We start from the raw sequence: 27,374 nt of genomic DNA, 5'->3' as shown, positions 1-27,374 counted from the left end.
TTTGTGACAGGAATATTTTTGAAAACTGTTGTTCCCCATTCACTTAAATAGTATGTGTTCTTTTTTTTTACGACAAATGCGAAATGATCGAACGGCACCATTGGACTGTTAGGGCCGAATGATCGCCCAATGATGCCTTCTCTTCTTTTGAAAAAAAAAAAAGGAAGCGTTCTCACTAGTATCACATTTTCAATATTCTAGTGCGAAAATATAAACGCGCTGAACCATCGGACGCCGCTCGCCCACCCTCGCGCTTGAGAGCAAAGATGAGAGCTGGTGTTTTCATCCCTGATTTGCCCCTGTTCTCGAGCTTCGACGACAAGGTAGGTTGCTGGGCGAGTTGGTTCCGACATTCCTTGACTACAGCGCAACGAACGGGACAAGAAGAAGGACACAGGCAGAGACACAACTCAGCCTGTGTCCTTCTTCTTGTCCCGTTCGTTGCGCTGTAGTCAAGGAGGGTATGGATGATTCCGCAAGGTGTGCTGAAACAACTTAGTAGTTTGCATAGCGCACGCCGACCTACCGCGGCTGGCCACGCGCATTTGTTTGTTACGCGGGCAGCGAGACTCAGTTTTCCTCCCGCCCACTGAGGAGACTGTCCCCTCGAAGCGGGCACGCTCGGATTAAGAGGGCGGCGCAGTCGCGTCGTGGCTTCTCTGCGCGCGGATATTTTTTCACAAAGGCGGCACATTTTACCTCTCCGAGTCTCACGGGGATCGTCTTGGCGCAGAGAGCGAGCGCCGTGAGTGGCGATGACCACTCGCCCCGGGGCCAGTGCTTCATGGGGACGGACGGGCAGATCTACTGGCAGCCCTCTCTACCACGCAGCGCTGCGAGGGACCCCGCAAGCACCCTCCCTTCCTCCGCAACGTCGTCCTCACACGTAAGCAAAATGGGGCTACTCGTTTCGAGCAATGGGGGAAACTGGTGAGAAGTCAACCCCAGGTTATTTAGCGCATGATATTAGTAACCCTAGAGAAAGCTGACACTTCCTTTCCCTCAGATACAAATGACAGCGCAGAAAGAGGTGAAACCAATGTGAAGGTTTGGTTTATTAGGGTTTAACGTCCCAAAGCGACTCAGGCTATGAGGGACGCCGTAGTGAAGGGCTCCGGAAATTTCGACCACCTGGGGTTCTTTAACGTGCACTGACATCGCATAGCACACGGGCCTCTGGAATTTCGCCTCCGTCGAAATTCGGCCGCTGCGGCCAGGATCGAACCCGCGTCTTTCGGGCCAGCAGCCGAGCGCCGTAACCACTGAGCCACCGCGGCGGGGTCCAGTGTGAAGGGCAGTAGTGAAAAGGGAAAAAAAGAGGTGCTCCACACAATGATGACAGTCTAAAAGGAAGGAAGGCCATACAAGTAGAGTAGCGGAGCACCTGATTGACTTCTCAATGCATTTATTTCAGTTCCCAGCAGTGATTACAATGATGGAATTTGGCTCATAAATCGGCCGATGTATGATGATGATAATTTTCTCGGAGGTACAGTTTCTCACCGCTGAAAACCACTCATAGGGCCCCTGTCAAGCAACACTTGTTGTTGGGCTAGTTGGTAATACATACTTCTGAAGGACCCAGCGCACAAAACACAACGGACAAGAAAAAGGTGGTACACGACGGACAGGAGCGCTGTCCGTCGTGTACCACCTTTTTCTTGTCCGTTGTGTTTTGTGCGCTGGGTCCTTCAGAACCCTGTCAAGCCCTGTGAACATATGATTTTCCACAGCCTGTGAGCTGCTACTCATCCGTTTAAAGGCCTATCAACTGGAAATAACTTAATGGCGGTTATTTTCGTGTGCTTTGGACGTCGGTGTGTTGTGCTTTATTGCTTTTTTTACTTCGTCGATTCACACGACGGTCCGTCCGCCCGCAGTCCGCGCATCACGCGTTCATACGCCACTAAAAACTGGCCTGCGATTCGATGACGTCTTGCGGACGCGACGGACCAAAAGAGCAGACGACGCGCTGGGTGCACCACAGTTGCCAGATTATTTTAAAGTGTTTGGGAAGGCTGATCGAACTGGTTTTTCCTTCTCACCCATGACTGTGCGATTGAATGAAAGAAGAACTTTAATGATTTGCACAGGAAGTCCTGCGGAGCGGGTGCGGCCCTTTGTCCGATTCCTCAATGGCCTGGGCCGTCTTGCTAGCCCAGTCGATTACTTTGAGCTGAGTAGCAAACTGTGTCGTGCTGCGCTGCTCAGAATGGGCGCGGCCATGAAGGGGTGTTTGGCTGCGATGGCACTCGCTCTTCCCATAGATGAAGACGACGACAAGCTCGTAACCTACAGCATGACCCCAAAAAGGTCGTGCTGGATGAGGGACCGGATGCTCCACAAAGATCGCGGGATACAAAACCAACTTTACAACGAACTTCTTCGGTTGGACGAGGCGGAATTCAGGCGGTTGCTGCGCCTGCAAAACGTTGTCTGCAAAACGTCGTCTACGCGAAGCCGGACAGTGTCGCTGTCACGGTTAATGCGACGTGTGTGATGCACACTTTTCTGTGCAAAGATGGACAAAGTACTGTCGTGGGAGGCTGCGAAGGGCCTGGAGGGCCCATTTTTTTCGGGTTCCCGCCGTCGCGTGGACGTGATAGCGCACTGCTGTTCGTGACAAAATGTGCGCGTACTTCAGAGGCAAAGGTGCTGTGCCATGACAGCGAGCGTCTGCACATCTTGGCACAGTATATACGCCCAGAGCTACGCAATAAGAACTGAAATATAGGACTCTGCTGTACAGCAGTGCGTAGACAACATGCACTACGTGCCCGCATCATTCGCGTTGCCCACGCAGACCAAATAAAAGAACATAATAGGTCGAAGTGTGGTTTATTGCTTGGCAGAATGCCTCTCTAGCACGTCCAGTAGCTCTTCATGGAAGCGAATAAGCTTAACACCACTTAAATACCGGCCGCCGCGGTGGCTCTGTGGTTATGGTTCTCGGCTGCTGACCCGAAAGACACGGGTTCGATCCCGGCCGCAGCGGCTGAATTTCTCTGGAGGAGAAATTCTAGAGGCCCGCGTACTGTGCGATGTCAGTGCACGTTAAAGAACCCCAGGTGGTCGAAATTTCCGGAGCCCTCCACTACGGCGTCTCTCACAGCCTTAGTTGCTTTGGGACGTTAAACCCCATAAACTAAACCAAACCACTTAAATTCCCAGCATCGCTGCGACAGTTTTTCCAAAGTGTGCAGCGTCATCGTTGTCCTGTGGTGACCACATTGCGCGCGCAACGGTTACGAGCATGTTCTGTCGCGCCTCCCACACCTCGGCAGCTTTTCGTTGTTTCGGCCTTTTGGCCAAGGGTTGTTGCAGTTCGCCGGGCCGAACCGAGTGCGGATTGCCGGAAGTTTCAGCTTCAGCACCAGGACTCTCTCGTCCAAGATGTCATCCTCTGATGCGTCGGTGCACTCTGCAAGCTGTAATGTGAATGCACATTTGCGTGGCTATGCAACTAGACAGCAAAAGTGCAGTTCTTGTCGTTTGTCACGCAATTTCCAATGCAGTCATTTGCCATGTTCGACGTACAGGTAATTTACATATAACCGTTTTAAAATGCGAAAACAGAAGCGGCAAATAGTGTAAAATGGACTGTGATGCCACTGTTGCTTTCAAGGTAATTTCGCACCTTTCCATCCTGTTCGCTGCTAAATTTCTCACTGGGTTGTCTTTTTACACTTCGCGCTGCCAATCGACCACGCCCGGCGATGGGGCACACAGCGAATTGGTATATTGGTGGTTTGTATATTGGTGTATATTGGTGGTATGGTGGTTTCCAGAGCTATTCGGGGGCCGCCGCTAATTCCCGCGAGGGGAGAGGCGCCTGAGCTTCCTTGCTTGTCCAGTCCGCGGGCCGACAGTGCGCCTCTCGGTGTGGTGACGCATGAACATGTGATGCGCTGGCCGCGGGTGAACGGACCGTCGTGTGAATCGGCCTTAATCGTCGGAGGAAGCAGCCTCATCGTTAAGTCCTGTGGCACATGTTGTCACTGACGCGTCACTGTTCGAGTAGTCTTTGTCCATTGTCCTTACACGCGTAAGGACTATGGACGTAGATGTTTAGCTTGCGTGTTTTCTTTTTTTAGACGGTGCGTTAAACACTGGTAGACATTGTTCATCCCCTGGCTTTCCAGCCCGACCGCTATATAATTCATAACTGAATTCTTCTCTCATGCTGTTTCGGTTTAATCAACCGATCGATGTCTGTGACGTGCAAGAAGGCACCTGAGGCATCGCCTTAAGAAAGGTTTCGTTCATCATATTTGTTAGTCACGTTTTAAGTCTCCAAATGTTACGCCACAATCCTTTACCTTGCGGTCTTTAGCACGTGTGTCGCGCTTGTGGCCCTCTGTTCCCGTTGACCCTGATGCAATAAATTTGCCAATAAATTTGCGGTTCTGCAGTTTCACTGTAGCATGTTTTGTAATAGTAGTACGTCTCGATATGGTGAAAAAAAAAAATGCGCTGACTTGTGTCCTTTAACTTTGAAAATCTCCTCGTGGCTTCCGCATTTGCCAAGAACCTTTCTGTCCTGATCGCCTTGCTGCAGCGTTTTTTTTGTTTAGTTTTTCTGCTTGTCTTGGTCATGCGCTCTTCATAAATGATAAATGTACCTCATAAATATGGGTGTTCTTCCGTTCCGAATAAAAGCTTATAGTTCAGCGCTCCGTTCTGTCGTCCTTCTTGCTCTTGTGCCTCGTCTCGCTGTGTACTCTGGTTCCTATGAGGCATGAATTTTTAACGCCCAGTTTTCGTTCGGGCTGCAGCATCCTCTGGGCACGCCGCCGAGGCATGCGGACATGGGGCCAGCCTACCGCTTCATGGAGCACTCCATGGCACCGCCAGAGAGGCCGGTAAGCGCGCACCTTATGGCCCAATTTTAAACCCAATGTGTACGGGAGCAGTTTTGTACTATTACGCGTGATTATAAGCGGCTCCCCAGAGCTTGACTGCAGACTATGTACGGCGAACCATCATGACGAGATTTAGTTCTCTTAAAGACCTATCCTTGCTTGCACACAACGGGACATCAACGGGTGTGGCCTGGTGGCCAAAAATGCCCATTTTGGTCTCTGCACCTGTCTCGCAGGAGTGACGCGCTTCGACGCCGCCTTTCGTCTCGCGATTAGAGCCGCGTCTCGGTAGGCGTCGCGCTTTCTGCGCCAAGCTGTGAATCGCCGAATGGATCGCCCACCTGCCTTGCAACACTTCAGATCCTCTTCCGGAGGAACCTCTCACGACCAGTCATTAACTACCACCTGCCACGGTGGGCAGTTTGCTCACAATTTGGCAGGCAGGTTTCCACCTGCCACGGTGGGCAAGTTGGGATGACATCACAAGGCTAAGGGACTATAGGTGGCAAGTGGGCCACCTGTTTTTACAGCGAAGGCTATGATAGCTTTGTACAAGCCATTTAGTAGAAACAGTTTAGGGGGTACAACGGCCGCCGTGTAACGCGTTGCGCGTAGCGCGTTAGATGGACACCACCGCCACGTACCTCACAGCGCAACTGAGGTACGTGTCCCTTGACCCAGACAGGCACAGATACGTGCCTTTCATTTACTCAAAACTAGCAGGGGATTTAAACTCCGAATAAGACTGGGAACAAAACTATTTGATTCGCAAGCGCAAGCGGAAGACTGCAAGCGGAAGAAGGCTCAGTATGCACGCGAGCATATGGACGCCAAATTAGACCCGAAACGTCAATGTGGGCCTGCCTCTCGGCCGCTAATGACAATCAGCTTTCGCTGATTAATGCACTAAGTCGGTAAGCTTAGATATAATAATTTATTTTCTCACTACGCCGACACCGACGACGACGCCGCATTTTCTGCGGAACGGGAGCCCTAACGCTCTCGCGTTACAAAGGATCCTCTCGAAGAAAAGGCAGATTTTTGAGACAGCGGGTCTGCGTGTCAGACAACCTACCGAAGAAGTATATGTGCAAAATTGAGCCTTGCGGGAGCTATTCTTTGTCCGCAATTGGTTCTCCGCATTGCGAGGAGCGATTACGAATAGCAATAGAATAAGATGAGAATAATCGGAATTGAAATATAATCAAAATCAGAATGAATTGATCACTAAAAGACAATAGACTCAGAGTCGGAACCGAATCAGAACTGGAATACAACAATAATGTAACAACGTTTCATTAAAGTTGTGGTACATAATGAATTGTATACATATGCATTCTGTGCGCTCTGCTGTTCCCATTGCAAACACGGGGGGTGGGAGCTTGTCAAGCTGCTGTTCAGCAGCTTTTTTCTCTCACCTCCCCATGTTTTGTAAAAGAAAAAACATGAAATAAACTGCATTTGTATTTGTATTTGTAATTGGAATAGATTGGCGCTTTAAGAAGAATGTTATCGAATTTCTTCCGCACCAATCTAATTAATCGCTCCTAACTTTTTTCCAGCCGCCTTCGGTAAGAATGCGTCGTCTCTTTGTCTGTTTTTTCTCGCACTTCGTCCTAGTCGCTTTTCGTCTCCGACAACGGACTCACGCTGACCATGGTTTGTGTCGTAAAACATTTAACTTCGTCCACAATCGAAACTCCTTTGTAAAAGTGCTGTCTTTGGTTCGGGGTTTTCCCCCAGTGATGTATACAGGGTGCGTCAGCAAAGACTGCGCAATTTCAAAAATAGGCTTTTTGAGTTCGAAGAGCTCTTTTTTTCGGCATATCATTGTAAGCGGTGTAGTACATCAGGATACATCTAAGAGGTGCTAACTAGCAGGATCATTAACTAATACTGAATATTGAACTTTTTAACTATTACTGTTAGGCTCCTTAATTATTCAGAGGAGTGTATCTCACCGTAAGTAATGTTCATATCAGCTTTTAGAATTCCGAAAACGCGGTTACCCTCGGTGCTGTGGCTCAACAAATTTTGTCTACATTGATCCAAAACATTGCGCTTTGGAGAAGCTTACGCAAAGCAACCTGTCCAGTGAATGTGACTCGACGTGATAGCCAAAATTTGTTTGGTCACAGCGCTGAGGGTAACCGCATTCCGGAAATTCTAAAAACTGATGCGTATATTACTTACGGTGGGCTACACGCCTCTTAATAATTAAGGAGCCTAGCTAACTAGCTAAAGAGTGCTACTCTAACTAAAGAAGCCTATTTTTAGAAATAGTGTAAAGTCTTAAGTGAAACACACTGTATATGCTTCACCTTCTTGAAGCTGCGCATGGGTGAAATGGCTGGTTTATACCATGTTGTATTGGCATGCCAGAAAAATCCACCTATAAAAAAGAATCAAGAACCCAAGAGGACTGGGAGGCGGCGCTGTCCAGCTCACATTCGGAAGACGAGCTTTCGCTGGCGAACTGGGCAATTGAGCGCGGCAAAAACCAATGGTCTGCTGAAATGAGGGCCCACCCAACCATTTTATGCATTGAACAGTTCTCTCTCTCTTTCTCTGGGCTGTGAGGTACGCTGCAGTAGAGGGCTCCGAATTAGTTTCGAACACCTGGGACACTTCTAAAGTACAACGACAAGGCACAGCATATGGACATCATTGCATTTAACCTCCATCAAACGAAATACGGCCAACACACCCTACGAGGTTACCCAGTAGCTGTTGCGTTCGGCTTTTCTGCTGCCAAGGCGCGTGCCTAGAGGACAATGAAGTGCTGTCGGCGTATTAATGAATGTCACAAGAATGCTGGAAATAACGCAGCGGCTGCACAATGCGCCTGGAACAGCCGTTGATAATATGCTGAGGGCTGGCATTTCCTGGAATGCGCTCGAAAATTGGACATATAAAATAAACTAGACCTAACAACCAACAACTGATGCAACTGCAAAATAGAATAGGCTGCGGGAAAAGGATAAAGTACTAATGAATTGAGCTTGTACTAACACAGGGAAAAAGCTCAAGCATTCAACTTCCAGAGCTGCGCACAGAAAGCTATCGGAGAAAAAGTTCACCTCGTTAAGACAAATGCATGCACTATGCGGAAAGATAAGGTGAGTGCATTTGAGCACAGAGATGCATGGAAACAAAAGAGAATTGAAATAAATTTTATTCCCCGTGAATAAGCTTTTTACGTTGCCGTTGTCATCGTGGGGTTGAACCGGGGTCATATGTTGTAACTCTTGGGGTATAATCAGCGCGCTGTTGCGCCTGCGTACTGGTAGAGGCGTACCGTCTTGATTGCCCTGATTGTTAACGTAAATTTTGAACGATAGCTGTCTCGGGACTGATCTTTGTAGAACAATCGAGCGCGCTCCAGGAAATGCCAGCCCTCAGCATATTCTCAACGGCTGTTTCGATCGCATTGTGAAACCACTGCGCTATTGCCAGCAATCCTGTGTCACTGATGAATACGCCGACAGCACTTCACTGTCCTATAGGCACGCGCCTTGGGGTCAGAACAGCCGAACGCAACAGCTACTGACTCACCGCGGAGAGCGTGTTGGCCGGATTTCGTTTGATGGAGGTTATATGATATGATGCCCATGTGCTGCGCCTTGTCATTGCACCCAAGAGTGTTCCCTGTGGCCGAAACTAATCCGGAGTCCTCTACTGCAGCGTCCCTCAAAGCCCTTGTGCAGGTTGAGGAAGATGAACATATAGAGGGTGTTTTACCCAATACTTTACACAATTTTTAAAAGTAGGCTTTTTGAGTTAGACTAGCGCTTTTTTAGGCATAGCCTTTTCAGGTGTGTAATACATCAGATTACAGCTAAGACGTGCTAACCAGAAGGCTGATTAAGCAATATTGAATAGTTAACTTTTTAACAATTACGGCTAGGCTCCTTATTTTTAAGTTGAAGCGAATTTTTTTTTGCTTTTTGCCGGTGACTACCCACATCTTTTTGGTGTAAATAAAAAAGAATGAATGAAGTGAATGAAAATGAAAAAAAAAGTGGCGCGCAGCCCACCGTAAGTGATACCGATATCAGTTTTTAGAATTTCGAAACCATGGTTGCCCTCGGCGCTGTGGCCCAACAAATTTGGGCTATTTCGACGAGTTACGTGCACTGGAAGGGTTGCTTTGCCTGCAAGCTTCTCGAAAGCGCACGCATTTCGGCACGATGTAGCCAAAATTTGTTGAGCCACAGCGCCTAGGGTAATCCCAATTTCGAAATTCTAAAAACTGACAGTTATGTTACTTACGATGGGCTACACGCCTCTTAAATATAAATAGCCTAGCAGTAATAGTTAAAAAGTTAACTGTTCGATATTAGTTAACCAGCCTTCTGGTTAGCACGTGCGCTGACAATGCTATGCTGAAAAAAGCGCTCTTCTAACTCAAAACTCCTGTTTTTTTTTTTAAATCGTGTGCAGTCTTAGGTCAAACGGCCTGTATATATGGGCGTCAGTACATTCGGTGCAATTTTCATGGCTCCTCAGTTGCAGCTGGCTTGCTGTCGAGAAACGCAAAGTCGCCTGCTTGATTTTCATAGTTCCTTTGTGCTTTCGCTGGCCATCTCCCGTTTCGTGCTTAGCACGCAGCTCGAGGCGAATGGACTGCGCGGCAGCTCGCCTTTGAAATGCAAATGTTCTTTAGTTGTTTTCTTTTAGTCATCATCTTGTGTGTTCTGGAATAGGCTGCGCCCCGAACGGGAACCTTAAAGGCCGGGGCAGGCACGAACTTTGAGGCACACCTTCGCCCTCAACGAATGCATCTTTTCTTCCCTCACTCTCTCTTCATCTCCTTTGCCCTCACTCACCCTCGTCCTCACATGCTTTTTCGGCGCCAGTCCTCTCTCGCCCTCACCTCACCGGGCGAAGCTCTCATGAGAAGAGGGGGAGGACGCCCTCATGAGGACTCTCCCCCGTGAAGGTGCCCATGTCTGTTTCTGAGAAGACGGATGCGCTGCTGGCACCACCGGTTTTATCAGCGAAGGTGACTGACGTGCCTTTGTCAATGGATATGCTGCGCGGGCAGATGCTCGTCACGAACACCCTGGCATGGTGTCGGTGAGGCTCTGCGTGTAAGGTAAAAGGACGAAGGAGATTGCACACGATTGATAAACATTTCTTGCAGCGTAGAATTCACGGAGCACAAACAGCAATAGCACCAAACAAGAAAATGTTTTATCACTAGGGTAAGTCGGTCAGTCCTAATGCCCATAAAAAAGTAAAAAAAAAACTGTTGCTAACGAGTAGCCGTGAGGCACAAGTGCAATACTAGTTTGAGCTATATGGTTTGTGGGGATTCATGTTGCCCCTCGCCCGCCGGATGCACCCTTCTCTCTCTCGTGGCCTACCACGGCTCTTCCTCTGGCGGCCCCCGACATGGAGCGGAGGGGAGGCGCCCGCGACTACGCGTCGTCACGTGGGCAGCCCTCCTTACCCAGCCCTCTCGGGTTCGGCGGCCGCGCGGGCCGCGCGCGCGGGACAGTCTGATGGAGAGTTGACAGCGAGCCCTGAGAGAGAGCGGACGAGACACCAGCGGCGGCCCAGGTGACCTGAACTCCTCTGTGCCTGTCTCCTGTGCCTGTGTCCTGTGCCTGTTGCCTGCCGCGGCTGCCAGCGCGCGACCGAGGAAAACTATTGGGAGATCCCAATTAAAGCTCTTGCCTGCGGGCTTATTCCTCGGAGGTGTTGTTCTTCGCGGCCACAGGTGTGGTCGAGCTAGCGGAGTGGCGTTGGCCCTGAGTTCAGGGTCCGAACCGTGCCAGTAACCCCACATTTTGGCGCCCAACGTGGGGCCCCTCTGGAGTTCCAGGTGGGGTGCTAGCTCACGAAGAACAGCATGACCAGCCCGCGCTACGGGCTGCCGGACCTAATGATGTTGGCTGATGTATGCGGCGAAGCACGGGAGATCTCGAGCATCGTTTCCGTGGCCACATCTAAAACGACCGCGGATGCGGTAGCGCAAGGTCCGTCGGGCGCTATGCATGAAGCCGCAGGCGCGGCTGGCGTCCGAAATATTGCGCCAGGAGTTCTTGGTGAATACTCCGAGCTGGAGCAGCCAGATGGCTGTGGCTACAGGAGTTCCGTTCTGCTGAACGTGTCCCCAGGCGCTCCCGCAGATGTGGGTCGCGCAACTGGTTACGCGCCGGGAGATCCCGGCCAGCAAGGAAAGCCAAAGTCAGGTGTCAGTGGCTTCCAAACGCTCCGCTACGTCTCAGGCGCGTCCGCAGATGCGGTTCGCAAACCGAGTTTCCACCCAGGAGATCCTGGACTGCTCGTTGAGCCATTGCCAGTTGGCGTCGGCTACTCGCTCATTTCAACTCCTGCGCACGCATTCAGACCAGGTGGTCTAACTGCGTCAACGCCCGCAGATGCGGGCCGCGCTCCCCGCCAGATGGCAGAGGGTGACGCAGCGCAACTTGGTCCGGGAGGTCCCGAGCACCACTACAAGCCACCGCCAGTTGGCGAAGGCAACAAAAGCTGGCCAGTTGGCCCCGCTCTAACTACGCCCGCAAATGTGGGACGCGCGCCCAGCCAGGTGGCTGAAGAGCGCGCGGTGTGTCCGGCAGAGGGAGAGAACATCGCAAACGTCCTCGCAAACGCTTTGCAGCAGATGTTGCAATTAGCGCGCTCGCCCGGCCCTCGGATCGGAGTGCCGATACCGAATTACAGTGGCTACAGCGACAAGCAAAGTGCGAATGACTTTCTGCTGGCCCTGCGCCGGTACGAGCTAGCGAGTGACCTGAGCGAGAGCGAGATTCTGAGACGAGTTCTCCCCGTCGCACTCGTTGATCAAGCCGCCCGGTGGTACCAGTTGGTTGGCCACACAGCAGGCAACATGGCTGATTTTCGACGCTTGTTCAGGGAGGAGTTCCTTCCACACGATTACAAGCTGCGTATGCGACGAGAGCTTGAACTGCGGACACAGGCCCCGGATGAATCGCTTGTCGAGTTCGTACGAGCGATGCAAGAGCTGTATGAATATGCAGACCCAGGAGCTCCGAGTTCGGAGCGAGTGGAACGTGTCATCCGGCAGAGCCATCCGACATTTTCCCTCTACTTGAGGGGCTGCAGATGCAGCGATTTGAACGAGCTTGCCATTGAAGCGCGCCGAGTCCAGGCTCAAATTTCAGCGGCCCGTAAATACCGGCCCCCACCGCCGGCTGAGGAGTGCCTCGAGCCTAGGTGTGCCTGGAGCGGCGTTGCAGCGTTAAGGGGTGAGATCACTCCCATGGCAGGTGCGTTCACGAACGAGCGGATGCCGTTCGCAATATCGGATCGTGCTCTGGATCCTTACAGGTACGGGCTGCGGAGTGCTGATACACAACCCCCGGAGATCTGCGGGGTACCGCCACAAAAGCCCACGCCTGCTCAGAAAGCACCCACGGAGGTCCGTGTACGGCTGGATGGCCGAGGTGCCACTGAGACCCCCCGAGCGTCGCAGCGAGAAGCATGGAGATCTGTGCGCTGCTTTAATTGTGGCCAGAGTGGTCACATAGCCAGAAACTGCCCCTCGAGATCGGGAAACGAGGCAGGCCGCCGGTAGCAGCAACGGCGGAGGCTACCAACGCTCGGGAGCCCATCCCCGTCACGTCCGCATTCAAAGTTGGAGAACCAACTAACACGCCTGCGCCTTTCATGGCCCTCGCAGTTGCGGGGAGAACCTTTAAGGCGTTGCTGGACACGGGGGCAAGCATCTCGCTAATAGGAGACGAGGTCGTTTCCCAGCTCCGGCGGAGATCCGTTCGGTTGCGACAGCGAAGGACGCCACTCCAGCTAGCTAGCGGAGAAGTGCGGTCCTGTGGTGACGTTCGCCTCGCAGTGCGCTGGGATCAGCGTGTGCGCAGAATGCGTTTCGTTCACCTGCCTGGTCTCACAGTGCCAGTTATTCTAGGCCGAGAGTTCTTGGCGAAAACTGGACTGGTTGTAGACATCGCCCGTGGCGGATATCGGGAGAACCCGTGCGCCCCACTGAGGCCCTTTGTCGACCCGCCGACTGCAACGAGATCGTTGTCAGAACGCACGGCCGACACGCCCGCGGAGGAGCGAAATACCTCCCACGAGCAAAGCCCGCACCGCCAAATGCCGGGATCGGCAGCAGCGGCCCGCTTCAATGCGCCCTCTCCGAGGTCGGAGAAGGGAAAGCAGGCTGTACCGACAGATGTCGGCGAGCTAAGAGACAGCGGGTTTCCCCGCCCAATGCCGAGATCGGCAGCGGCGGCATGTCAGCACAGGTTTCCTCCGAGATCGGGGGAGAAAATGCACAACTTACTGGCAGATGCCGGTGCGCTGACACAGCTCGAACGTGACCGCCTCTTGTCGTTGTTGGATGACTTTGACGAGATATTCACGGACCAGCCGGGATGCACTAGTTTGGTGCAGCACCGCATAGATACGAGTGACGCGCTGCCCTGGAAATGTAACCCATGGCCCGTCAGTGCTGCCAGACGGCAAGCTATCGACGAGGCGCTCCAGGAGTTGCTCGATGCTGGTCTCATATGCCGCTCTTCCAGTCCCTGGGGGTTCCCAGTGGTTCTTGTGCCGAAGAAAGATCGCACGTGGCGCTTGTGCGTTGACTATCGGCGGCTGAATGCGGTCACAAAGAAAGATGCGTACCCCTTCCCGAGAATAGACGAGATCGTCTCAAATCTCGGCGGCGCTAAGTTCTTCTCGATTCTTGACGCAAGTAAGGGGTACCTGCAGGTCGAAATGCGACCGGGCGATGAGTGCAAAACGGCCTTCACGTGTCACAGAGGTCTGTTTCACTTCACGAGAATGCCTTTCGGTTTGTCCGGAGCTCCGAGCACATTCCAAAGGCTGATGGACCGTGTACTCGGAGACGCCAGATGGCATCACGCTCTCGCATACCTGGACGATGTGATCGTCTACTCTCAAACTTTCGAGGAGCACCTCGATCACCTGAGAGATATCCTGGGAAATCTCAGGGCGGCTGGCATCACGCTCAATCCCGCAAAGGTGCAAATCTGCCAGGCTCAGGTGAGCTTGCTTGGATATCGAGTAAAACGGGGACAGGTGTCTCCTGATCCAGAGAAGCTTCGGGGGATCCTGGAGTTTCCTGCGCCTAAAGATGTGAGCGGTGTTCGCCGTTACCTTGGCATGGTGGGATACTATCGCCATTTCATTCCTAACTGTGTGCGACTGCAAGCGCCCTTGGCAAGATTGCTAAGAAAGTCTTCTCCGTGGATATGGGGAGACGAGCAGGAAAAGAGCTTTCATCAGCTCTCGCACGCTATCGCTGAGACGGCGGCTTTGAAGCTGCCCGACTTGAACCGCCCATTTGTTATTCAGACAGATGCCTGTGATATCGGGGTGGGAGCAGTACTCCTTCAGATGGAGGGGCATGAACTCCTACCTGTGGCATTTGCGAGCCGCGCCCTGACGCCGGCAGAACGCAATTACTCAGCGACAGAAAAGGAATGCCTGGCCATCATCTACGCACTTCGAAGGTTCGAGATGTACGTAGAGGGAACAAAGTTCACGGTCGAGACCGACCATATGGCCTTAACCTGGCTGAAACGCCTGCGTGAGCCCAGCGGGAGGCTTGCGCGATGGGCCCTGACACTGCAACGCTTCGAGTTCGAAGTGCATTACCGCAAAGGCACTGCAAATGTAGTCGCCGATGCGCTGTCACGGGCGCCGGTCACTGACACCCAACCGGCCGGCCAGGACGAGGAGGAGGCAGAGTGGCAGCTGTCTCCCCCTCTGCGGAAGGAGCTCGTTGCGGGGAGTGCCCCGTTTTCGAAGCCCCGAGAGCACGTGCACCTCGTTGGAGCGGGGATCCCTCTCGAGGTTGCGTTCAGCAGAGAAGAGCTTGTCAAGGCTCAGCAGGAAGACTCATTCTGTCAGGAGTTGATCAATAGTCTTAGTGAAGAGACAGACACTCCGACGAGTCAGGCCAAATTGCGCTGTGAAGCCACTGGTAGTGTGGTTGGCGCTAACTCTAGTGTCGCTGGTATTGCGGCGAGTGAGTTGGAGAACTTCCTGCTGGACCGTGATGGAGCTTTGCTAAAATACGTGCCAGGCAAAGAGGCCTCGGATGAGAGTTTCAAAGCCGTTATTCCGCGCAAACTGCGGCGCGCCGCTATGCGGCACTATCACGACGCAGACGGTCACGGGAGCGCTCCAAAGACATGGCAGAAGCTTTGTCGGTTTGCTACCTGGCCGGGAATGAAGGCTGACGTATGTAGATATGTACGAACATGCCACGTATGCCAAGAGAGAAAGCCCAGAGGTGGAAAGGCACCCGGCTTACTCCAACCCGTCATAAGCACCAAGCCCTGGGAGATCCTGGCGTGCGATTTGATGGGGCCGCTGCCGCGCAGCAAACGAGGGTACAAATACGTGCTGGTAGTCACGTGTCACTTCAGTGGGATCGCTGAATTGTACCCGCTGCGAAAAGCGACTGCCCGGGAGATCCTGGCAAAGCTGTGTGAAGTGTTTTGCCGCTACGGCTTCCCAAAGCGGCTGATCACTGACAATGCCACGTATTTCACATCGAAAGTTTTCCGTGATACGTGTGCAGCAATGGGTGTCCGGCAGCAGAAAACCACGTGCTACCATCCCCAGTCCAATGTGAGCGAGCGCCGAAATCGAGATATCAAGCCGCTCCTGGGCGCATATGCGAGATCGCACAATGATTGGGACGAGCACTTGGACGCCATCTCCTTCGCTCTGCGCACGAGCACAAATCGCTCGACCGGCTTCACGCCGGCTTTTCTCATGTTTGGCAGAGAGCTGAACACGCCTATGGACACAATTCTCATGGAAGGGTCGGAGAGTGTCCGCGAAGTCACGGCAGATGTTGACGACTACGCAAGGCGATTGCGCGAGCGTTTGGCAAATGCCATTAAGGAGGCGAACCGCAGCCGCGCGAAGGCCAGGGCAAGTGAAAAGGCCACTTATGATCGCGCACACAGAGACGTGGACTTTCAGATGGGAGACCTCGTTCTCAAGCGCAATCACGCACTCAGCGATGCAGCCGCAGGTTTCGCGGCCAGTCTAGCGCCCAAATGGGTGGGACCCTTCCTGATCGCTGAGAAGCTTTCGCGGCTCAACTACCGGCTGAAAGACCCGAGATCGGGCCGAATCAGCGGACCCATTCACGTGGGAGAGCTGAAACAGTACTTCCAGAGGGAGGTTGCTGTGGAAGCAGAAACGCCACCCGCGCAAGATTGCGCCGAGGCGAGCGAAGCCCAGAGAGATCTCTACAGGCATCGCTATAATACCCGAAGCCAGCGAGCTCGCTGGGGCAACGGGAGAATGCCGAAAGCGTGAGATCACGCACACGGCGGCGTCGGTTGCCAAAACAGCTCGAGATCGAGCAAACGGCGAAGGAACGCCAGACGCGCGAGATCGCGCACGGTGGACCTCATGCAAGGAGATCCTTGCCCCCGACGTCACAATATCCGAACTGGGCGAGATCGCCGAATGTGACCCATGCCGACCACGGCAAAGCCTGGTGCGAGAGGTCTCGTGCCCACCCTGCCTGTGTGGATACACAAGCCGGTGTAGTTCCTGTGCCCGGAACCGTGCAAGACGCCCGCTCGGAGGAGCCGAGCCCCCTCCGGCTGCCCTGATTTACGGCCCTGGCTTCAGCGACGGCACGGAGAGCGGCGCGCGGCCGGGGTCGAGCCGCCGAACTTCGCCCCCACACCATCGCACGGGGCATCGGCGGCGGTTCCGGAGCAGCGCGGGGCGAGCTGACGACAGGCGGCCTGAACGCGGAGCATGCCGGCTTTCGCGGGCGCCATCCTGGTCTGGCCCGCGCCCCAGGCGCAGAGCTACCATCCCGGGGCCCAGTCTCCGGAAAGGCGGCATGGACCTGCTGATCCGCCGAGTTCACTTCAGCGGGTGGAGGTCACTATTGAGAGAGGGAGGGTGTGGGGATTCATGTTGCCCCTCGCCCGCCGGATGCACCCGTCTCTCTCTCGTGGCCTACCACGGCTCTTCCTCTGGCGGCCCCCGACATGGAGCGGAGGGGAGGCGCCCGCGACTACGCGTCGTCACGTGGGCAGCCCTCCTTACCCAGCCCTCTCGGGTTCGGCGGCCGCGCGGGCCGCGCGCGCGGGACAGTCTGATGGAGAGTTGACAGCGAGCCCTGAGAGAGAGCGGACGAGACACCAGCGGCGGCCCAGGTGACCTGAACTCCTCTGTGCCTGTCTCCTGTGCCTGTGTCCTGTGCCTGTTGCCTGCCGCGGCTGCCAGCGCGCGACCGAGGAAAACTATTGGGAGATCCCAATTAAAGCTCTTGCCTGCGGGCTTATTCCTCGGAGGTGTTGTTCTTCGCGGCCACAGGTGTGGTCGAGCTAGCGGAGTGGCGTTGGCCCTGAGTTCAGGGTCCGAACCGTGCCAGTAACCCCACAGGTTGTAACTAGACATAATAGCGCAAACGTGAACTGGCGAGAAGACGCAGATTGGCGCCAGTCCTGTTTCTGCGTGTTCGTCCTCGTGTCATCGCGCCAGTTCGCATTGGGCAGAACTGCAGTCGTGTCAAGTCGGCCACCTTGTAGTGCGTGGGGGTGAAGGCGGCAATTCTATGCCACGTCAGCGGCACTTTGATGGTGGCGGTTCGGAGGCCAGGCAGCGGCGAACGTCGTCGCGTCGACGTCCAGGAAGCGTTGATTCGATTGGTACTCTCACTGACGGTGACGGAGCTGCGCGGTGGGCAGCGGGATCGGCGCGGTACATGGTGGTGCCCACGCCCTCTCTTGGGGCCTCGAGAGGCGACCATGAAGTATACTCCAGCCGTCTTAGAGCGCCGCGAACCCTAATACGTTCTCAGCCTGCGTCACGTCAGGTCTTTGTTGTTGTCCTCGAGTGAAAAATAGCGCAAACCTAGTGGGGCGGGTTGATCAAGACACGGGAAGTGAATTCCTGTTGCACAAAAATATTTTGCGATGAAATATTAGCATTAAGAAACGGGTTTCTGCGAAACAGATGGCTAAACGAATGCGGGAAATTTTCCACATCTCACTAAATCTTTATCTTCTCTATCACTTTCTCCCATGTCACTAACTTCATTTTGCTCTTCTTAATACGTTCTACAATTCCTTTTTTTTTGCTATTTTACTGAACTTCGTTAAGTTAAGACCTTTCTCTTCATTTCAGTTTGGATTAGTGACTTCTGACAGTCCCAGTGTCAAACTAGAATGCCATAACAACACGTTCCGCTTGCTTTTAGCATCAAGCAACACGTTCCGCTTGCTTGATGCTCAATGCTCGCTTTTGGTGCGTTGAGTGCGTTATTGGTTTCGAGTCATATCTCAGCAGCATTGATTCTGCACTACGAAGGTCACAGAATAAATATTTCTGCTTTCGGGCACTTACGTGCTGCATTTTGCTGTGATGGGGGGCGAGAGGTCCACTGGTGGCAATAATGACACCCGGCAATGACCTCCCGTGTCCATCAAGGCAGCAGCCTCGCGATCGTCGATAGCTATTTGCACACCAGCGGTTCTAGCTGTCGCGTTGTAGATTGCCCTTAGGGTCGGAATACGGCTTCGTCGGGTGTTTGACGTGATTTGGGCATGTCGTAGGGAGAGCGTCGGATCGCGTGCTCATCGGCTTCATCATCTTACTTGAAGTCCTTACTGTCGCATGGCCATTCGTCGTCGTAATGCGTTGTTATCGAGTGAAGTAAATGCCTTGGCGCAACCCCTCCTCCTGTACTATACAGATGCTAGAATGTGCAGTGGGACACTTCCGCGATGAGAAAGACGCCCAGAAAGAAGTAATCCAGAATATGGATGCTTGTCTGTATTGTTTTGGAAGGAACAGACAGCGATTGTTCAATGCAATCCTGTGCCATTTGTATAAATATTTCTTTCCTGACGAATATTACGCCTTATAGGCCCTTTTAACGCCGAACCGCAGCAACGTATGGAATGTGCAAAACTACCTAAAAGTGTTTACCCTTCTGAGCCACGGGTTGTGTTGGACGCGGAGCAAGGAACAAAGCCGGGGCGGCTACTGGATGAGTTTGAGCAACGGGGAATGTTGCAGACGTCAGCATTCTAGAGAGCGATGTAGCGCGAGGAGATAGAGCCTGCGGTGAGAGTGCATCGGCTGATCATAAGTGTTTGGGCTTATAGTTTTCACTGAAAAGTAACACACATATTTCAGGACGGGACGTACTGCGAAGCTCAGCAGCTTATTGGTCGGCACTTGTGCTTTCATGGGACGTTAATATTGCGCAGGTGCCAGGTGGCAAGTATGCTGCAGGTTTTATCCTGGAAATTGTGTCGTTGCAGTGCGCCAGGCGCCAGGCACTAGCTCGCTCGTATAAATAAGGCATTCCGCTCGAGTAGGACAACCACTGCCGTTTCTGTCGTGGGACTCTGAGTAACGTTTACAAACTCACTTTTCGGAAAGCGTATCGAGTGCACACCATAGCAAGCCAACGGGAAAAGCCCCCTCTCGTTCATCGTGCCTGCTGCTGTCGCCTGTGACAAACGTGAGCGCCATTCCTATTCTTGCTCTGCCCGTCCACAGAGGCCCAGTCGTGTCGCCCTCCGGGAGCCCAGCGATATCGAAGTGCGGCAGCTCTCCACGCCACCGCAGCGTTCAGCGGCAAGAGTAGACAAGGTACGAGGTTCACGCCAGCGGACGCGCACAAGGAGATGCCCCCAGCGCACGTTTCTGAGCAGTTTACAGCTTCTCCCTCTGCGCAGAGCACTCGGCCGCAAATATTCTAGAAAAGCATAGCGAAAAATGGCCGCAGTGTAATGGCATCGTTTACCGTTGCGAGGCATCGTCCAACCGCATGGGTGGTCCCGGAACGCAAATGTCACTGCTCTTCTGCTCATTTCGACAGGTCACGGATTCCTCTCGCGTCCCTCAAGAACCTGCCGTTCCTTTAGAAGCTCCGATTAGGAAGGTGAGTTCATCCGTTCGTTATGCTCGATCACTTAAGTGCGGGTGAGACAACTCCGCTGTTACGAGAGGGGCGTCAGGCGAGGGATGCGATGACCACGGATAACGGAGAAGGAAGCAGAGAAAGCCTTTGGAGCAATGCACGGGGGAAGAGTGGCAGGAGTGGATCAAGTAACTGCAGTCTGTTCAAGGATGGAGGAGACATATTGCTCAAGAAAAACTTGCCACCCTCAATACGCAACCCCACATGACCCAAAGTTTAGCGGAATCATGGAAGGATGTCTACATTTTAAGCGAAGGGATGGAAAAGTCTGAAAAACTTATAGACCGATTAACTTACGGCGTATTCCAATCAGCGATCCGGAGCAGAATCCTGAATCCACGAAGGAGCAAAAAAATCCGTCTCGGCCAATAAGAACTCAAGATTCGAATCGAAATCACCCACTGAAGCTCGCTCCGCGCTTCGCGGAGCAAGAGAGCGTACTACGTATTCCGGATCGGCGATTGGAATACGCCATTACTGTGGGTTTCTCACAAGAAACTTACAAATTGTGTCCGCTAAAAGAACTAAGAGCAATCTTAATCTTCAGTAGACCAAGGGATTGGGCTGCTTTTCGGAAACGGTACTGTACAATCCACCATTTTCACACCATGAGTCAGCTGACAGAGAAATGTGCATCGATAACCTTCATAGACTACGGGAACGCATTTGATTCAATATAGATGTCAGCAGTAATCCAGGCATTCCTTAATCATGACATGGAATAGGCATATGCAAGATGCTTGAGAATACCTGAAGGGACTGCGGAGCGACTGTAGTCCTCCACAAGTGCGTATAAGAAAGGGTGTCATGCAAGAAAACAATTCCTCCGGAGCTGTTCACCTCTTGCTGGGAAGAGGTATTCAGAGGGCTGGATTGGGAAGAACTGAGAGTAAAAAAGTAATGCAGAACGAGCCATTAATCTTCGATTTCCTGATGACATTGCATCATCATCATCATCATCAGCCTGACTACGCCCACTGCAGGGCAAAGGCCTTTCCCATGTCTCTCCAATTAACCCTGTCCTTCGCCAGTTGGGGCCACCGTATTCTCGCAAATTTCTTATTCTAATCCGCCCACCTAAATTTCTGCCGCCCCCTGCTACGCTTGCCTTCTCTGGTATCCACTCAGTTACCCGTAAAGACCAGCGGTTATCTTGCCTTCGCATTACATGCCCTGCCCAAGCCCACTTCTTCCTCTTCATTTGAACTAGGATGTCATTAACCCGCGTTTGTTCTCTCACCCACTCCGCCTGCTTCCGATCTCTTAACGTTACACCTATAATTTTTCTTTCCATAGATCGCTGCGTTGTCCTTAACTTTCCCTCTCCGGATCATGAGAGGGAAATATCTAGAAGAATAAGAGTTGAGTGGAGCGCATATGGCAGGTTTTCTGAGATCATGAATCGCAGTTTACCAATATCCCTCAAGAGAAAAGTATACAACAGCTGTATCTTACCGGTACTCACCTATGGGGCATAAACGTGGAGGCTAACAAAGAGGGTTCAGCATAAGTTAAGGACAACGCAGCGAGCTATGGATGACATTGCACTACTAATGAACTCACGGGACGAATTGCAGCTCATGATTGAGGACTCAAAGTAGAACGGTGGCTCTAATAACGGTGACACTAATAATGAACTAAACCAAATAATGCATATCAGTCTGCAGGTAGTGATTGCAGATCGGGACTATTAGAGGGAAACAGCTACGAGAATAAGAATAGGGTGGAGTGCATTTGGTACGTACTCTCAGATCATGGATATTAGGTTGCCAGTACCGTTAAGAGAAACGTATATAATAGTCGTGTCTGTCCAGCGCCCTCTTATTGGGAAGAAATGCGGAGTTCAACGAAAAGGCTTAAAATTAAATTGAGGACAGCGTTGAAGTGTATGGAAATGAAAATGGTCAGTGCAACTTCTAAGAGACAGGTAGAGGGCTCAGTGCGCTAAGGAACAAAGTCGTGTCCGTCATATCCTAGCTGCGATGAAACAGAGGGAATGGTATGAGCAGGGCATGTATTGCGGTGAGCAGGTAACTGATGACAACTTAGGGTCGCAGAGTGGATTCTGCGTGATATCAATTATCAATGACATCAATTGATAATTGATGAGGTCGGTGTATGATAAGGAAGGGTCTGCTGCAAATCAGTGATGCAGGCTCTTGTTCTTCAGTGAACTTAGTTGAGCTGCTGCTGCTGATGGAGTGGGCATCTCTGGTGACGCAACCTTCACAAGTGCCCACAAGCTGTCTGACGCACAACACGGCAAATGTTCGCAGCCCTCTGTGCTGCTGTTCCTGGCCTGCTGCGTAGCTTTCATCGCGCTTTCCGTGGCGGTCATCCTGGCGTACACCTTCGGTCCTCCTGGGGCAGCCAGGCGGCTGAGAAGCCCACGATTCTGCGGCGACTTGCCTTCCTGGAGGCAGAGCCGTCTCAAGAGTGAGTGCACCTTTACCCTGAGCAGTTGTCGCTTAATATAACTCTCATATCGTTCCATCACTGTAATACAATAGTATGAGTAGGCGCTGCTAGCAAAAGCTTAGTTAAAAACTAGTTGGTTCATCGTTACAACAGGTCGCATAGACAAGGTTAACCACTGCCACGGGTGCCTGTTACCAACTGATATTTTATGAATGGAGCAACTGACCCACAGACCCACCATGCGCTAAAATGCATGCGAACCAGTTCAGCTAGTGCTTGACAGAAATTATTTATTAGGTAGCCTTAGGCTGGAGAACATTTTTAGTGAGCGAAATACCCTTGTAAACAGTGGACAGGTCTCTGGGATTTTCTCGAATGCTTCACTCGCCGTTGTGATGCATTTTCTTCCTTGCCACGAAACCGAGATCAGCCAAAACCGTGGAACCTCATGTCCGCGGCCAGCCACACAGGCACTTGAGCAGCAGTTGCTAGATGCCAGTGCACAGGTTGACAAGCTTAATAATAGGGCCATCTCTCCTCAGTTTGCCAGGAATGGCAGCATACAAAAGAAAGCTCGAACGAGAGTGGAAATTAAGTGGCGGATTTGAAGCATCGGTGGTTGGCTTACCAGCTTAAAATGGTAAGCCGCAAGCCGCATTTGTGGCCCACCTTACTGAAGTCGTCCCACTGAAATTGTGTTTAGAATACCTGACAGCTTCTCTTGCTTACAAAACAAGGAGTTAGCTGAGCTCAACGATGTGGTTTGCTGCATGGAGGACTGTATACTCGCCCCAGTAATCTCGAGATCTAGAGCATCGCGCAGTCTATTACTGAGTTCCTCAGGGCTACTTTCAGGTCTCACCATTGCGAGGTGAGATCGGATCCCTCCGCCCCTCATGGACAGTGTCGGGGCCCACCATCGTTTGCCGGGAAAGGAGGGAAAAATACTTCCCATCCATGTGAAGTTTACCTCTTGGTCTAAAGACGTATGTGGCTGCCTGAGCGGAGTGCGCTAAGTTACAAGTGATCTAAATAAATGAGAATCGAGATACTGAAACTAAGAGACTGCTGTGGCAGGCAAAACATGTGGGCATGCGAGATCATTGAAAATCACGTGGGTCAGGAACGATTGGCCCCTATTCGAAAGACAGGAGGACCGCGTGTGAAAGATATTGAGGATGACGAAGAGTAGGTTCTGTCAAACGTTTTGAGAAGATCATTGCAACCGCACCACAGCTTGTCGTTATGGTTTCGACCCAATCGAAAGATTCAAATAGTCAACACGCTTCTGATCTTAGGGGGTAAGTGTCAGTGCTCTAGGCTAGGAGGCTCAACTCTGCTATGAAAGACGCATGAGGCAGGCTGAACTCAGACAGTCAGACGAGACTTGCGCGGTAATGCGAACTCCTTTAATCAGAACTTTTGAATCACCAATAAGTGATCTCAAATCATAACCCTGCTTCTCTGCAGAACCTTCTGATGCGCCGGAGCTTGTCCCTTCTGCCCTTTTCTCCTCCATTGATGCGAATGAGCTAAAGCGCATACTCCACACCATTCTGTTACCTGAGCAGCTTGGCTACAATAGAATCAGACTTATGGGTTTAGTGAGTCTGTATCACGAGATAAATAACTGGAATAGTGTGAATGGGGTGCAGCGCATTTGGCAGGAGCTCTCAGACCGTGAATGGCAATTTACCAATATCCCTCAAGAGAAAAGCATATAACAGCTGTATTTTACCGGTACTCACATATGGGGCAAAAACGTGGAGGCTAACGAAAGGGGTTCAAATTAAATTGAGGACAACGCAGCGAGCTACGAAAACGAAAACTGTAGGTGTAACGTTAAGACACAGGAAGAGGGCAGAGTGAGTCAGGGAACAAACTCGGGTTAATGACGTCCTAGTCGAAATCAAGCAGAAGAAATGGGCTTGCGCAGGATATGTGTAATGCAAATGCGAGATAACAAACGCCGTTAAGGGTAATGGAGTTGATTCCTAGAAAAGGCAAGTATAGCAGGCGGCGTCAGAAAGTTAAGTGGCCGGAAGAGATCAAGAAGTCTGCAGGGATAAGGGGGCCACAGCTGGCACATGACGTGGTTAATTGGAGAGATAGGGTAGAGGCCATTGTCCTGCAGTGGGCGTAATCAACCAGATGATGATGATGAAGAACTGTCACGAACTTATGCTTTCGTACTCATTCTGAATGGCTGGGCTAAAACTAGCGAAATCCCTCGAATGCTTAATATACCTCCTATTCCGCCATAGTACCAACAGGGCCTTAAGCAGGCCACGGATATTTTCGGACCAATTGCAGTACCTTGTATTCTTTGCCACGAAGCAGAAATCTGTGGTCGTCAAAGCATGATGTGCTTTTGTGCGAGATTTTCACGGCTAGGTTCGACACAGTATGGTTTCTCCCATGGCCTTTAGCGCATCCACATCTCCGAGAATTGCTCCTACCTAACAGACAAACACAATGGTTAAAAAGACTTTTTTTCGGCTGGGGACTGGCCTTGATACCGTCGGCCATGACATTCTGCTTCAACACTCGGGATTTTGTGGGTTGTATAAAAAATTATTTAGAGGTACCTATCTAGTCACCTCCTCTTGGGTAAATTAGATATTTTCAGAGTGACCTCATGCATATTAAATGTGGTATCCTACAGAGATCAGTCCTCAGGCAACTATAAATCAACGTTTACGTTAACGGTCTGGGTGAGGCTTAATGAGAACGTTCGCCATTACCAGTGCGATACAGCACCCTGATCATAGCCGACAAATTATAACATAACACCCCGCTTCTACCCAACGATGACATAAACAACATAAAAAGCTGATTAAAGGGAAATGAAATTTATTTGAATTCTCATTCATTGGCATGCGTCTCGGTGCTCAAGTGCACGCACCTTATTTTTGCGCTTAAAGCACGAATTAGTCCTAATGAGATCAATTTTTTTTCCGATAGCTTTCTGTGTGCAGTTCTGGCAGTTGCATGCTTGAGCTTTTTTTTTGTGTTAGTACAAGCTCAACCCACTCGTACTTGGTAATTTTCCCCCACCCTACTGTTATGCCGTTATATCAGTTGTTGGTTGTTAGTTCTAGTTTATTTTGTAAGCCCAATTTTCGAGCGCGCTCCAGGAAATGCCAGCCCTCAGCATATTCTTAATGGCTGTTCAAGGCGCATTGTGAAGCTGCTGCGCTATTTCCAGCATTCTTGTGGCATTCATGAATACACTGACAGCACTTCATTGTCCTCTACGCACTCGCCTTGGCGGCAGAACAGACGAACGCGACAGCCACTGAGCCACCTTCGTTTGGTGGAGGTTAAATGCAATGATACCCATGTGATGTGCTTTCTCATTGCACTTTAGAAGTGTCCCAGGTGTTCGAAACTAATCCTCATACCTCATGTGGAGCTTCAGGAAGGTGAAGCGTATATACTGCCACTTGCGTACACTGGGCGTGGGGATGTTAGAACCTGTCTTTTAGGCTGTTTCACAACACCTTCTCGCATAATTACGCTATTCTAAGAATGAAGTACGAATGGGGTAAAAACTACTCCTGAATAGGTTTTTTCCTTTAGCCTACCTGAAGTGTCGGAGGCCATCCTGCGGCAGAAATAGAACGCACATGCGCTGTGGGGACTTGGATCGACACAGTATTCTTTCGACACAGTGCTCACTTAAGTACTCCCTTGGATGCAGCAGCTGATACAGATCTGCAGTCGCGCTCTTGTTTATGAACTGTTACCGTGCACTAGAAGGCAAGACGAGCCCATTTACGACACTCCAACGAAAGGAATCATAGCGAGAGAGGGAAGAAGGCGGTCACGAGGCAAGCGTGCTCTAATGGCCCAGGGGACTTCTTCAAGTGCTCGGACTCTTCGTGCTCCAAGGCTGAGTGCGCGCCCATCAACGACACGTGGTGCCTGACCGGGGCGCCTCCGTTCGAGAGCAAGTGCCAGTGCTGCGACTGGTGCATCGTCCGAGACCTGTGTGAGGCTGCGAGGCGGAGCCTCCAACCGTCCGTTCATTCCACCGTTGTATTTTTCGAACCCCAGGTGGTCCAAATTTCCGGATCCCTTCACTACGGCGTCTCTCATAGCCTCAGTCGCTTTGGGACGTTAAACCCCCATAAACCAAACCAAACCATCTTCGACTGAAAACAATACTCACAGTTGCAGTACCATCCGCTAAAGTTCGCATAATTCAAAACTTAACAAACCGTCGATAGTGGTACTGGCCTCCTGCACAACGCGCCGGCGTGAGGAGCAACGGCGAGCCGATGCAGACGGCCCGTACAATTCTGAGACGAATGCGCGACTTCTTATCGTGCGCCTAGTATTGTTCTGCGGCCAGTGTAGACAGTGATGACAGTTGAGAAGCGCGGTTGTTTATTGCTGTCGCGTGGTTTTGCTGCTTCTGCTGGCGGATCGCAGCGCTTGCGCAAATGTGTTCACCAGTGTACATAATAGCGTTGCGTTTGGCGGCACAGCGTTCAGAGTTCATCCATGCATTTGATCAGTGGCTCACTTTGTTGTGCAGTGTGCGGCAAGCGGAGCAGAGCGAGCGACGACCCTTCGTGTCCGGCCAAGTGCGCACGTCTCTGAAAAGTCAGGTATGGAGCTTTTCCTAATTTCTGAGTCGCCCATGAGGAGAAGCAGCTTGAAGAGGAGGTCGTATACGTTTTGTTGGGTCATAACGACAGCACTGGAAAATGGTGTAATTTGCAGAGAATCTCAAGATTTTGGCCACAAAGAGTTCAAGGGCCAGCTTGGACACGACTTGGCAGCTGACGCTGGTGGCTCAGTCTGTTACACGCGTACAGGTAATACCAATAAAAATTATTTCTACAAAAAAATCGAACACATACGCGCCACAAGCACACACAAAGGTTTCGGCATGACATTTAGTCCCAGATATGGCTTCAAGCATCAAACATGGATGGTTCCGAAAACTAAAACCAATTATGCTAAACAGTCATTGTCATATCGAGCTTTCGAGATTCTGAACAAACTTGAAATGTAATCAACTGAACGGATTTTAACTGAATCGATTTTAAAGTCTGCCATTTCTGCGGCCCTAATTTAGTCAATTTCTACGGGCAGCAATGGGTTTGCGATGTCACAGGAATTTCCCGCGC

The 27,374-nt window shown here is 51.5% G+C and overlaps 1 protein-coding gene across 1 annotated transcript; it reads left to right on the top strand.

Annotated features, from left to right (window-relative positions):
- The first annotated feature begins 266 nt into the window (after positions 1–266).
- On the top strand, positions 267–26,841 carry LOC149357170 (uncharacterized). Its single transcript, XM_089576521.1, has 8 exons — positions 267–323; positions 734–886; positions 3,325–3,414; positions 4,776–4,862; positions 19,392–19,484; positions 22,092–22,251; positions 26,090–26,227; positions 26,777–26,841. The coding sequence occupies exons 1-8, from the start codon at positions 267–269 to the stop codon at positions 26,839–26,841; spliced, it is 843 nt and encodes a 280-aa protein (XP_089432647.1).
- Positions 26,842–27,374: the final 533 nt, after the last annotated feature.

The sequence above is a fragment of the Amblyomma mixtum genome, chromosome 3, assembly GCF_055824585.1.
Source record: "Amblyomma mixtum isolate Tamu chromosome 3, ASM5582458v1, whole genome shotgun sequence".
Taxonomy (NCBI): domain Eukaryota; kingdom Metazoa; phylum Arthropoda; class Arachnida; order Ixodida; family Ixodidae; genus Amblyomma; species Amblyomma mixtum.
This window is presented reverse-complemented; position numbering and strand designations above follow the sequence as displayed.